The 13,665-nt window shown below is 37.7% G+C and overlaps 2 protein-coding genes across 2 annotated transcripts in view; both read right to left on the bottom strand.

The window, feature by feature from the left end:
* The window catches only part of LOC129710342 (pyruvate dehydrogenase (acetyl-transferring) kinase isozyme 2, mitochondrial-like), a 44,249-nt gene extending 40,330 nt beyond the window's left edge, over nucleotides 1-3,919 (bottom strand). Inside the window, exon 1 of the mRNA XM_055657278.1 lies at nucleotides 3,913-3,919. The gene's annotated coding sequence lies outside the window, so the exon portion shown is untranslated. The remainder of the gene's footprint in view (nucleotides 1-3,912) is intronic.
* Nucleotides 1-13,665, bottom strand: part of itga3b (integrin, alpha 3b) — a 146,351-nt gene that overhangs the window by 2,880 nt on the left and 129,806 nt on the right. The window contains exons 19-25 of the mRNA XM_055657276.1: nucleotides 12,962-13,064; nucleotides 12,365-12,541; nucleotides 10,546-10,653; nucleotides 9,645-9,761; nucleotides 7,003-7,101; nucleotides 5,685-5,807; nucleotides 2,270-2,411 (exon numbers count right to left, since the gene is read on the bottom strand). Coding sequence (XP_055513251.1) covers nucleotides 2,301-2,411; nucleotides 5,685-5,807; nucleotides 7,003-7,101; nucleotides 9,645-9,761; nucleotides 10,546-10,653; nucleotides 12,365-12,541; nucleotides 12,962-13,064 — 838 coding nt within the window. The 3' untranslated portion in view covers nucleotides 2,270-2,300. The remainder of the gene's footprint in view (nucleotides 1-2,269; nucleotides 2,412-5,684; nucleotides 5,808-7,002; nucleotides 7,102-9,644; nucleotides 9,762-10,545; nucleotides 10,654-12,364; nucleotides 12,542-12,961; nucleotides 13,065-13,665) is intronic.

Here is a 13,665-nt window from a genome sequence, read left to right on the forward strand (position 1 = left end):
AGTGATTAAATACAAACACAATTTTCAATATGTTTATTGTCTCTGGATAATCAATTGTTAGGAGATTTAAAAAGTAATGAATCCAGGCACCTTGATCTTTGGTGAAAATAGCGTTACAGAGTCATCTAATCCAGATTTAAGTTTCAAATTATGTGCTGATTTAACTGAGCTCAACTGGAAAGCCAGTAGGGATAATGTGTATTTTATGTATCACTGATTTGGTAGAATGTGCCAATCTGGTAATGGATGAGAGTAAAGAAGTATCGGTGATATGGATATCAAAAAAAACAATTGGTAAGGGATGGATGAAAAGGGGGGTGGGAGGGGGGGGTTGCTGGAGGCCATTGAATAGGGCAATAGTTAAAGTTGATTTGCAGACATAAGAAAAAAAAACATTCTACATCGGAGTAGGGTTAAAGATTTAATCACAAATGTTGAGTGAAGGAGTATCCATGGTGATGTGGATTCTTAGCAAAATAAGACATGAATTGTGTAATAAAGGTAGGGAAGAGATATGGTGTCAGACAGAGGATAATTTTGAAACGATTATAGTGGAAAGTAGAAATGCAAAGAAACTGTACTAGTAGTCCTGGTTTTAATTGTTAAGCAGATCTAATAGTACTTAATGATATAGAACAGAAAATTTGATTCCTGGTTGTTCGTTCACCCAGCAGCATTTAGGAAAAAGTAAAAGAAAATGAGACATTAGTAAACAGGCAACATACAATGATGAAATTCTTTCCAAGAAAGCTCACTGTAGTCAAAACAGGAAATCAGGAAATATGCAGATTACCAAGAGAATACCTATCATCAAGATTGAAAAGAAATGCAATTAGTATATTGGGGAAGAGAATGAGAAAAAAAATTGCTGTCTGTAAGAGAAAGGATCTTAGAATTAGTCTGTTACATGTGAAGAAAGAGGCAAGGAATACAAAAGTTAGTCAGGGTAAAGTTTTTTTGAGCATTAAAAAGTGATATTCAGCACATAGCATTGGCTAGCATTTTGATAGCTATCAAATTTACTGGATTGCAAAACATAATGCAAATATAGTTGAATAATTTAGGCAATTTAAGTTTTAAAAGTGAGCATCATCATCAAAATCCATTTTTCTAAGTCAATTACACAAAATTTCCAAGATCAATAATTACATTTTCTTTCTAAGAAAGTTGATTGGGCATTAAATGGTTAAAAAAAAAACATTGGTAGTTTAAGACGACAATGTTTATTGTCCAATCATTTCTACACTGGACAATTACAATCACATTTCAAAAAGGACTCTACAATTGACTTAAAGCACCAACCAGAACTTCCTTGTACTGTTACTATCCAATGACGGTTGAATAGATGTGGAAATGTTAGTTCTGGGCGTGGTCAGTATCAAGCAAAATGATCCCTTACTGTCAAATAGCCCGTTGACATGTGGCATAGATCAACTCCCCCCCGCCTGATAACACCTGTACCTTGTAGGAAAGCAGCGAAAAAAGGATTACATTGGATGGCATTGCCTTTGTGGATGTGTTTGCTTCTGGTTACAAAGCTGTGAGGCAGAGTTGAAGGAATAGCTATTTTCTTTCCCACCATAGCTTTTGACTCTGACAGCAATAATAAATTATAAGGCATTAATTATTTCAACTATTTCAATATGTCCTAAGAATATTTATAGACTATCAAACAAAATTGGATAGTGAGCCACATAAAGCTGGGAAATGGGATTCAGCTAAAGTCAGTTTTTGGCAGTTTTGACATGGTGAATGAATGGTCTCTTCTGCACCATAGATTTTTATGATTCTAATAAATTATTTGGACAGATGATCAAAACCATGGCTACTAAGGTATGTTCTCAGGTTACCTTAACAGGGGAAAATGAGGCTCAGAGCTTTGGGAAGGAATCTCCAGACTGTGAAGACATTGCTCTTCAAAGGGGAGAAATTTAAACTCAGGAGTGCCATTTGGGAAATCATGCCAGGACAGTTCCTTCCTCAAAATCACTTGGTTATTCGAGGAGTCTCAAGATGAGGAAAAATATTGGGAATTTTTTTACAGCGATTCGTTTTGCAATATAAAAAATAGCAAAGAAATAAAGAATGTCATATCACCATATTCTGTATGAATTTGAGATCAAGAAAGAAAACAAAGTAACAACACACTTGGGAGTAAATAAAATGTTCATAAAAGGGTAGCAGGCAGTTACCCTATATACAACTACAAAATAATAAATACCAAACACCTCCCTACCCAACCTTATTCTGTCACTGTACCCTCTATTACCAAAAAGTGCAGGAGGTGAGGTTGACCAGCACTAGTCATTGTCAGTAAGGCGCTTAGTTTCTGAGGGCTGAGTCTTGATTTCAGCCTTTTGCTCTTTGGCTTCGTACATAGCTCTTGTGTTTGCTCTCTTGAAGAAACCACACTATAAAGAAGGAAGTTATTCAATTAAAATAACCAACAGAAACAAAAAATATTTTACCAACATAAAATAAAATTGGACGTAGTAATATGTCTTTTCTTAATTTAATTATAAATGAATAAAGTCCATCCGACCATAGTTGGATTATAAAATATGTTTTTTCTTAAATGCGTCCATGGTGATTACTCTTGCAAATTTGCTTGAAGATCCACGTTGGTCACTGTCTCCGAAAGAGAAACTACCACCATCAGTCCTTCTACAGACACACAGTAGAAAGCATTTTATTGGGATGCATGGGTTGAGAATAGCTCCATCCAAGAATGCAAGAAATTGCAGAGTTGTGGACGTAGCCCAGACCACCACGCAAACCAACCTTCCTTCCATTGACTCCATCTACACTTCACACTGCATCGGCAAGGCCACCAGCATAATTAGGCAAAAGGTACAGAAGTTTGAAAATGCATTCCTCCAGATTCAGGGACAGTTTCTGCCCAGCTGTTAACAGGCCACCAAACCTGTCCTCTCTCCAGGTAGAATGCAGTCCTGACCTCCCACCTACCTTATTGGAGAACTATGACCTACCTTTAATCGGATTTCATCTTGCACTAAATATTGTAGCCTTTATTTGTACACTGTGGAAGGCCTGGTTGTAATCAAGTACAGTTTTATTTTGACTGGATAGCATGCAACAAATGCTTTTCACTGTACCTCGGTACATGTGATAATAATAAATTAAACTAAACTAACTTTTACTAATTCTAGATAAAAAACACTTTTTCTTTTCTCCTCTCTAATACTTCTAGCAATGACTTCAAATTGGTGACTTTTGGTCTCTCTGCCAAGGGAAATAGGTAATTATTTTACTCCATTCAACCCCCTTGTATTTTTATACATCTCATCTCCCGCCTGCCTCTTCTGTTCCAAAGTAAAAACCTCAGCCAATCCAATCTTTCTATATCACTATAAGTTTCCATAGCTTTGTACAACCCTTGTAAATCTCTCTCGTACTCTCTCTTGTCAAATCATATCTATCTTGGCATGTGGTGATCAGAATTAAACATTGTCCAAACTTTTTTTAATTCTATGCCTTGGCAAATAAAGGAAAGCATCCTAGGTGCCTTTTAATGCACCTTCTGACTTGTGGGTTCCTTTTAAGGGTCTATGGATCCTTACCATTCCTTTGCCTTCTGTCCTCCTAGTTGTGGACCATGTCACACATCACAAGGTTGCCTTCCATTGTCACTTTACCACTCAACTGGCCAGCCCACATTCATTTTACTGCAACCTGTAGGTTTTCTCTGCACTGTCAACCACACACTCAATTCGTTAACAATAATTATTTGGCCAGCTCATGCACATCAATATTATCATATTAATTATGTACTGGAAAAACTGGATGCCCATTCTTCATAACTTAACTCCCTATTAGTTTACTTAATGTTATCCTTATGTGAAACGCTGCTTTAGTAATTCCCTTAAGTGCAAACGATTAAATTCAAATCCTTCCCCATGTACTCTAACGCTGTTAATGAACTAGTTATGACTATTCAAATAGAGGCAAATATATTGTCGTGCTTCTTCTAATATAATGTCAAATAATTCAAATCATCACTTTGCATGTTCACTTTATGAGTTGAAAGCAGCAAAACAAAATGGCCGAAATTACATTAGACTCTGCAACCAGAAACTGTTAGAAGATAAAACCACATGCAATGGCGCAACATTTCAAAACCAGCTGAAACAGATAGAGAAACAAACATATTAAGATTGTTTCTTATTCCATTGTGTCAGTAAAATCTTTCTTGTGATTGTAAATTACTACATAAACAGCAACAGCAATAGCAACGAGAACTTAGTGTATTGTAGAGAGAGGAATAAAAGAAAATCCCTGAGATAAAAGACACAAAGTGCTGGAGTAACTCATTGGTCGGGCAGCATCTCAGGAGAACAGGGATAGGTGACAGGTCAGGACATTTTTTCAGACACACTCCCAAAAACGTCACTTTTCCATGTTCCCCAGAAATGCTGCCTGACCAGCTGAGTAACTCCAGCACACTGAGTTTTTTTATAAACCAGCATCACCAGTTCCAAAGAAAATTGCTGTCTGTCCAAACTTGGCTATCATTTCCACACTTTGTAATTTAGACACAATTCTGCTCGTAGCAATCACAACAAACATGTAGCATTCAAATTTGATCACTAATTATTTACACATAATTTCACTGAGACTGGAAGTGACTTTACAATCGCTCGATACTTTGCAATTCAGGGTACGCATGTCCTGATCAAGCAGTTGAGTAACAGAAGGACCAGATGCTTTGCATGTGAGCACTGCATTTGAAAGGTAATATTCTATAGTTAATGTATGGATGATCAAGTGCTGCGAAGTTTGTAAAATTTCTCAATATGTCATGGGATGATGACTTTTTCAAATGAATATGACACCAGAGTCTAAAAATTCGCACCTGATCTTTTCACGTACTACTGTTTCGGGATCATTTTTCAGTGGACAATTATATACATCGTCAACACCATTATGCTTGCATTAGCAGATTACATTGATTGGTTTGATTATTTACGTAGCACATCATAGCAAAGTTAGGATAATGAATCATTTCTCAATCAGAAAATTAATGTAACTTTTCACGCACAAGTTTATTTTTCTTCAAATTAAGGTAATATGAACAAGAATCATGTTCTTGCATTTTGCGTATGAGACATCCATAACAATATTGTAACTTGTTTACCTCAGTCTAATGCAAAATAGATTTGGGAATAATACCAGAGATTAATACTGACAATTACCACACCCATAAGAGGATGATTAACAAGGCAAACCCATTTTGCTTTGTTTTCAATTTTTATCAATAGTGCAAACAAGGGTATATTTCACAACCTCACATTTTATAAACTTTCCTTGATATACCTCCCACCTTTCCATTTCTTTGTCATTTTATACAATTAAAAGGATTAATATTTTTAGTGTTTAAAGATGCAATGCAGATAGTCTGAAGCAACGAGGGAGTGCTTCAGACCATCTGTATTACATATTAATATAGATGTACAACAGAAATTATTCACTGGATTGATATTATGTCTCGAAGAATTATCTGTGTAAGAGGAAGCAGATAAATTTCTAGATTGTGGCAATGTCAGTTATCTTCCCATTGTGCGGCCAGTTTTTTTCAGCTCCTGATAATCATGGCCGCTGTAGCTAACTTTAGCCTCAAAGTTACAGAATGCTTACGGACATAATGAAAATAAAGTATGGCATACCTTCCATAGTAGTAGTATTATAAAACTTAACAGTAGAACTCCTGCCAGCACAGCCACCACGATGACCCATTTCATATTAGAAAATTGTTTTTCATCAGGCTTGAGTTGAATATTGAGGGTTACCTGGATTAAACAAAACACCAAATAAATTAAAGGCAATATTTTAGTCGAGAAGTGACAGCCATCCTTCCAGTTTTGTATGGTGAATGGTGAAAGAGATACCAGTTTTCAACATTTTGTTACAATTTTCTATCTTGTACTTAAACTTTGTGATGCAACAAATCATATTTTTGCAACATTTATGAACGATCATATTATGGAACACAAACTCTGCATCATTCAATAGAAATGGGGTGGCACGGTGGCACAGCGGTAGAGTTGCTGCCTTACAGCGCCAGAGACCCAGGTTTGTGCCTGACTACGGGTGGTGTCTGTATGGAGTTTGTACGTTCTCCCCATGACTGCATGGGCTTTCCCCGGGTGCTCCGGTTTCTTCCCACACTTGTAGGTTAATTAGCTTAGGTAAAAATGGCAAATTGCCCCTAGTGTGTAGGAGGACCTAGTGTACGGGGATTGCTGGTCGGAACTGACTTGGTGTGCGGAAGGGCCTGTTTCTGCATTGTATCTCCAAACTAAACTAAATGGGATGTTGAAGGTGATCTGCTTTTTTATTGATTCATGATTGTGTATACAAAAATGTTTTGTCGACAAAAATGTTTCATGCTAACGGATGGATTAGCTGAGAATTGTACATATTTTTGTAACTAAGCATTCATCATTTTGATATGCTTCTGCATAACCATTCTTCCTTAGATATTTTACAATCCATCAATATGAGATGCCTTAAAGTATCACCCTCTATAAACTTGAAATTCAGAAGTCTCTTTATCCATTAATCGTGTGGTTGCCCAACTAGATTGGATGCAATAGTTCGTCCGTGGCAATTTGTTCTGAACTCACACAGTGGTAGCATCTTCAGCTTTCACTCCCATTCCCAAAATCCATACCACTTGCGCAAATCTCAGAAGTGGAGTCGCACTCAATGAAAATCTCAATCCTATAACTTTTATGCAAGGCACATTTTCCATCTTATTGTGATTAAAATTTTCAGATTTGTTTAGTAAACCCTCCATTACCTGTATCTCTCCAATTATAATGTGCCCAAGCAAACATGCTAATATCTGTCAAGCACCATTGGAAATTGTATTCCATTAAATGTGCTATATAAATGTAAGTTATACTTGATTAGTAAAAAAACAGATTGTGACCACAGCCATTTTACATTTTTGTGATGAAGGAAAGATCTAAAAGGACTCACATTCACATTTGATTGATCCATTTTTATTGTAGAAATATTTGTATCTAGGAGTAAGGAAGCCTCCAGGTTCACATAAATCCGGCTGTAGTCTTGGAATTCCTAGAATTAAAAAAATCAAATGAAGAGCTTTTAAATGCTTATGGTCTAGAATTTTGTTAGCATCTGCAGAAGACAGCAGTTTGAAGTAAAATGGCCCCACAAATGTTTTGTTCAGGTGGCCAATATTAGGTAATGTATTAATACATAGACCTCATACATCACTTGGAAAGCCTTAATATACCGAAGACACAAGATGGTATTGGCGTTGGTTATATTATCACATGTATCAAGGTATGGTGAAAAGTTTTGGTTTGCGTGCTATCCAATTAAATTAGATCATACTTTAAATGAGCACAATCAAGCCATACACAAGTACAACAGTTAGTGCAAAGCTTAAAATACCAGAGTGCAGAATATAGTTTTGCAGCATTATAGCGTAACAGTTTCAGAGAAAAAGTCAAATGTCCCCAGGGAGGGAGGTTGAAAGATTGGTATTACAGCTTAGTTTATGGGATAATTGTTCAGAAGTCTGATAACAGAGGGAAATGAACAGTTTCTCAGTCCGGTGGTGCATGCTTTCAGTTTTTGCATTTTCTACCCCACAGGAGAGTGGAGAATGTACAGCGTGAAAAATGCAGATGTGAACTGTATTGATAAGTTCAGATACTTTTGTGGCCAGAGCAGAGTTATGAGTGAGCTTGTGCAGAAAATGAGTCATATGCGGCTTGGTGAGGATTTGTGTAGAATAGAAGAGTATGATTGGTAGTAAAGGTTGTGATATATTAGATCAGTTTCTGTTCAAGTCCTGCTCTGGAAGGTCACCTTTAAATCATGCAGAAATTAAAAATTTTGGGTGCCTTTCGACACCCGTGTATAGGTTTGGAGTCGTCTGTACATCAGATGTCAGATGTACAGAAAATCGTGGAACAAAAATAGTTGACTTTGCAATCCACATGGCAAGTTTTGATATTTGATCATTTTATTTTTCACAAATATTGAATTGTTAAAACCATAATTCTTAACCAAAATCATGGGCAGAATCCAATGCAGCTGGAACTGCTTTATTAATCAATTAATACATTCTTATTCTTAATAGTCAGCTGTATTCTATCTGTTTGAATTATTTGATTACCTTTTATCATTTGGTTCCAATATCTGTTATTTGCAGAATAGATAACAAACTAGCATATTGTTTCATGTACTGGAAAATAAGGATACATGTTCAAAGAGTAGGGATAAATGGGTCCATTTCGGAATGGCAGGCAGTGACTAGTGAGGTGTCGCAAGGCTCAGTGCTGGGATTGCAGCTATTTACAATATACATTAATGATTTAAATGAAGGAATTAAAAGTAACATTAGCAAATTTGCAGATGACACAAAGCTGAGTGGCAGTGTGAACTGTGAAAATGATACTATGAGGATGCAGAGTGACTTGGACAGGTTGGGTGAGTGGGCAGATGCATGGCAGATGCAATATAATGTAGATAAATATGAGGTTATCCACTTTGGAGGCAAGAATGGGAAGGCAGATTATTATCTGAATGGTGTCAGTTAGGAAAAGGGGAAGTACACCAAAATCTGGGTGTCCTAGTACATCAGTTACTGAAAGTGAACATGCAGGTAGAGCAGGCAGTGAAGAAAGCTAATGGCATATTGGCTTTCATAAAGAGAGGAGTTGAGCATAGGAGCAAAGAGGTCTTCTGAGACTACACCTGGAGTATTGTGTGCAGTTTTGGTCTCCTAATTTGAGGAAGGACATTCTTGCTATTGAGGGAGTGCAGCATAGGGGATCTTATAGAAACATATAAAATGATTAAAGGATTGGACATGCTAGATGCAGGAAACATGTTCCCGATGTTGGAGGAGTTCAGAACCAGGGAGCACAGTTTAAGAATAAGGGGTAGGCCATTTAGAACTGAGATGAGGAAAATCTTTTTAACACAGAGAGTTGGGAATTTGTGTAATTTTCTGCCTCAGAACGCAGTGGAAGCCGATTCACTGGATATATTCAAACAAGAGTTAGATAGAGCTCAGGGCTAGCAGAATCAAGGGGAATGGGGCGAAGGCAGGAACGGGGTACTGATTGTGGATGATCAGTCATGATCGCATTGAATATCGGTGCTGGCTCGAAGGGCTGAATGGCCTACTCCTGCACCTATTGTCTATGTATCTATGTATCGTGATTTGGCTTATTCAAATACAGAAGCACCCATACTAGCTTGGCCACAGGGTATAGCAGATACAAAGCAAATATGTGGGAAGGTGTCAGAATAATAGGTCGGGATCATTGAAATATTCAGTCAGTTTGTACGTTGTAAGACAACAGATCAACATTGGAAGAGCCTCTCAAGTGGGTATAATCAACCTGAAAAGTGAAGACATGAAAAATACACAAAGTAATCCTTATTTTTGTAGGATTCAATCTGTACCTCAGGGTTAAGGAAAGAGCATTCACATCGCGGCCCTGTTTCCACCAACCTTTCCCCCACCATGCACAAGAAGCACAAGACGCAACTGTATGCAGATGCCGAGAAGTGAGTTCAGCTCTGGCCGAACAATTTTTAATCTTGTGATGTGGACTGGATATGAAGAAGATCTGTACCTCGAGAAAGGTGCTGTTCCACAGTCGTGCTCGGAGTGTTATTTTGGCCTCTTTCGTCATATTGCGCAGCGGACAAATGAATCTCTTGCACCGGGCTGTGTGTTTATTTCCACATTCCTGTTAAAATAAAACGTGAAAGAGTATGCTATAGACATATACTATCGATACTGTGCTTGAAAATCAAGCTATGCCAGAGATGAAACTATAAAATTGTAACCAATTACAAAATATTAGTAGAAGGAGGTTCACATGGATGAGAAGCACCTCCTATTTCACTTGGGTAGTTTACAACCCAATGGTTGGAATATTGAATTCTCCAATTTTATGTAACAAACCCTCTTCTACCGCCTTTCTCTAGTACCCACCCCCCCCCATACTGCAAAATATTGCTTATACTAATAACTCACATATAGATCTTTTGTTATATCTCCCATAATTAAACCTGTATTTCTTCTAACAGTACTTTAAATGCCGACTTATTTTGCATGGGTCATACATTGCAAAGAACTGGGGTTAAGAGTGATATCCTGGACTATTTTTGAGACTGAGAATTTTCTTGTGATCTTTTGGACAAATTATTCAGGCTTTGCTTTGCACTTCTGCTGAGATGAGTATGTCATTTTTTTAGTGGGGTGTAGATTGGAGGATCTTTCCTGTCACTCATTATTAATATTTCATGAGTAATTTAAGCAAATGTCCATAATTCAATTGCCAGAAACTTTGTTGCAATTATATGACGTTTGTTTAAGAAGGAACTGCAGATGCTGGAAAATCGAAGGTTTTATGACATACTTGAGATGGGAGTAATAAAATATTTTTTCCAGAAAATCAGAAGAAATGCACATCCTCTGCTTTTGCATTCAGTCTGGTTGATTCCTTCGGTTTCCTACGATGTACTTACTAACTCTAAATCGCTTTCTCCACTTCGCTCATTGATCAACTTTCGAAGTTCTTTAGCAGCTGCAACATCCCGTTTTGTTCTTTTTGGCCGACTTGTTTGATTATTCATCTGAAGAATAAATTTCAGAGTTAATTCGAATCTAACAGCATAAAAGTCATTTTTGTGGAAGCACAACGCTTTCCAGCTTCTAATAACCTGTCCGAGTATAAATAAAGATTGATTACCGATCGACCAATTTCAACTCCCAACTGCTTGCTTGTCTCTCTTGTAACTAGCCTCACACTGGCTCGAACAGTTCCAAAGAACGGTCCTGACCTGAAAAGTTAATTTCCCTGCACAGAAACTGACTGGACTGCTCAGCACTTTGATTTTTGTTCAAACAGCTTTCCATTGTTTGCATGCAATGTTTATGGCACATTTGAATGAAGACATTGGCAAGTTGCTCACATTCATTTACTCCGGGTGCTATATGTATGGTGTAGTGACCATGTGGGTGCTCTGGTTTTCTCCCACGTTCCAAAGACATGCAGGTTAATTGGGTCATGTAAATTGCCCCTAGTGTGTGGAATGCAAAACTGTGATATCAAAGATCTAGTGCATGGTTGACCTGTGTTATGATAAATCCTCCTTTTGTGAAAGATAGCTGGCCATATATTATATTCTGGAGCCATACGGAAGGGCAGATTTGCTGATACGTTCCTGATTATCTTCCAGTGCCACAAGACAATTATACAGAGCTTTTTCATGTAGGGTTTATTAAGTGGGGTGGGGTTTACACTAAAAGATAGTCACTGCTGGTCCTGTGATAGTTACAGTCATCAGTGGTGGATATCCTCATTAATGCTTCCTCTGATCATGTCTGGAAACTTGCCTCAAGATCATTATATCCTTACCACACATCCTAATTTCCATGAATATTCAACCAAAATCCCATGCAGTATTCATATTTAGACTGTGGTAGATACTTCTTATTAAGAGTCTGAAGCTTAGTTTAAATAAAGAGGTCGTGACTTAGAAGATGACGACACAGTGGCAAAGCTAGTAGATCTATGGCCTCACTGCCCTTGAGACCCAGGTCTGACCCTGACCTTGGGTGCTGTCCAGATGGAGTTTGCACATCCTCATTGTGACAACATGGATGTCCCAGGTGCTCTGGTTTCTTCTCACATTCCAAAGATATCTGAATTGCTAGGTTAGTTGGCCATTGTATTTAAGAAGGAATTGCAGATGCTGGAAAATCCAAGGTAGACAAAAGTGCTGGGGAAACTCAGTGGGTGCAGCAGCATCTATGGAGCGAAGGAAATAGGCAACGTTTCGGGCCGAACCCCCTCTTCAGTCTGAAGACGGGTTTCGGCTCGAAACGTTGCCTATTTCCTTCGCTCCATAGATGCTGCTGCACCCACTGAGTTTCTCCAGCACTTTTGTCTACCTTAGTTGGCCATTGTAAAGTATAGCTGAGTGGTAGATTTAAGGGGTAGAGAATAAAAACAAGTAATCAATGTAGGATTAGTGTAATTGGGGGGTTGATGGAGAATGTGGACGAGGTGTTTCTATGCTGTACCTCTGTACAACTAGATTGAAGTCCAACTCTATTTTGCAAGGAAATAAAGTTAAACTTTCACCACATTGTCATACACTGTATTTATATTTTCAGTAATATTATTTGCCAGGTTTAAATATTTACACAGAACTCTGCAAAGACTAATTCATTCCCACAGTGTCTGGAGGTATTTCAAGTAGCCGGATCGCTGTGGAACTGTCAATAGTTAGTAGGATATTTATATTACATTTAGGTATGTGAGGAAAAATATCCAAATACCGTAAAATTCAGTTCATTCACAATGATCCCATCAGGCACACAGTACTGGTTTTCTGTTCCAGTCATTTCGATTTCAGTGAGATACAGCAACCACTTCCCATTACTGATTTCATACGGCCAATTAACACTGAGGTTAAGTGTTCCCAAGTCACCCAAAGGCTCTCCTTGATTCTTCACCTGCAGAATGAGTTGAGTACAGGACTAAGAGAATGGCACACATAATACCTACATTTAGCCCATGACGTATTGGATACAATAGCAATGTATTAGTTATTAGCTCTTAACCATAGCTTTGAGTTAACTTATCTTTATTATTATGCACGTTTGGGAAAAAAATTCTAGCAAAGATAATATCACATAAATGATTAAATAGAGGGACACATAACTGTTAGATTTTAAAATCCCTACATATTATGTTATTTACAAATTGTAGAAACGTTTGTACAACGCATTATTACTGTATTTTAATGAATATATAATGAACAACAAAGAGCATGATCTTCCCCAAAAATGTTTTACAAACTGCTCGATACTTCAGATTCACATCAACTTACAGGTATAAACAGAACAATGTCATGATATTCTTTCTGTTCTCACCAAAAAAATAAATTCCACAGGACTTCCCACATCGTCAAATGTAGTCATTGCACTCTCACCCATGACTGTACCACTGCATGATGTCCACAAGTTATTTCTTTCCCTGGTTGGAGAGAAGAAAACAAAATAAAGTATATTTATTGCAGGCCCTATAATGTTACATTGGTGCTCAAATACATGGATAGGACAAGTTTGGAGGGATGTGGACCAAGCACAGGCAGGTGGGACTAGTGTAGCTGGGACATGTTGGCCGGTGTAGGTAAGTTGGGCGGAAGGGCCTGTTTTCACACTGTATCACTCTATAAGTCGATGACTCTAAATGATTCCTTGGATTCATCCACAGACAATGATTTGTCAACTGAAGGACAAGTAATTAAATGGCGCTGATTAATACCAACCATCTGCCTTGGTCAATAGAGGATTAAAAATTAACCTACCATTGAAGATTGGTCATGATAGTTAAAATCTGAAATCAGTCCTGAATGGGGAGCTGATACTCACCCACAACAAACCAAATGATCTTAGTGCATGTCATTTTTACCTCCATGGAGAGAATCACAAACATGTCAAGTATTGTAGAAATGACTATTGGAAGATGTTGAGGTGCATAAATGCAAACATGGAAGCATCTTTGGGATTTACAAGATGTTTTCCAGTTTCAAAGTTTCTGTGATACTAAAAACAGTTACAATAGCTGCTGGTGG

This window comes from Leucoraja erinacea, chromosome 27, assembly GCF_028641065.1.
Source record: "Leucoraja erinacea ecotype New England chromosome 27, Leri_hhj_1, whole genome shotgun sequence".
NCBI classification, from domain to species: domain Eukaryota; kingdom Metazoa; phylum Chordata; class Chondrichthyes; order Rajiformes; family Rajidae; genus Leucoraja; species Leucoraja erinaceus.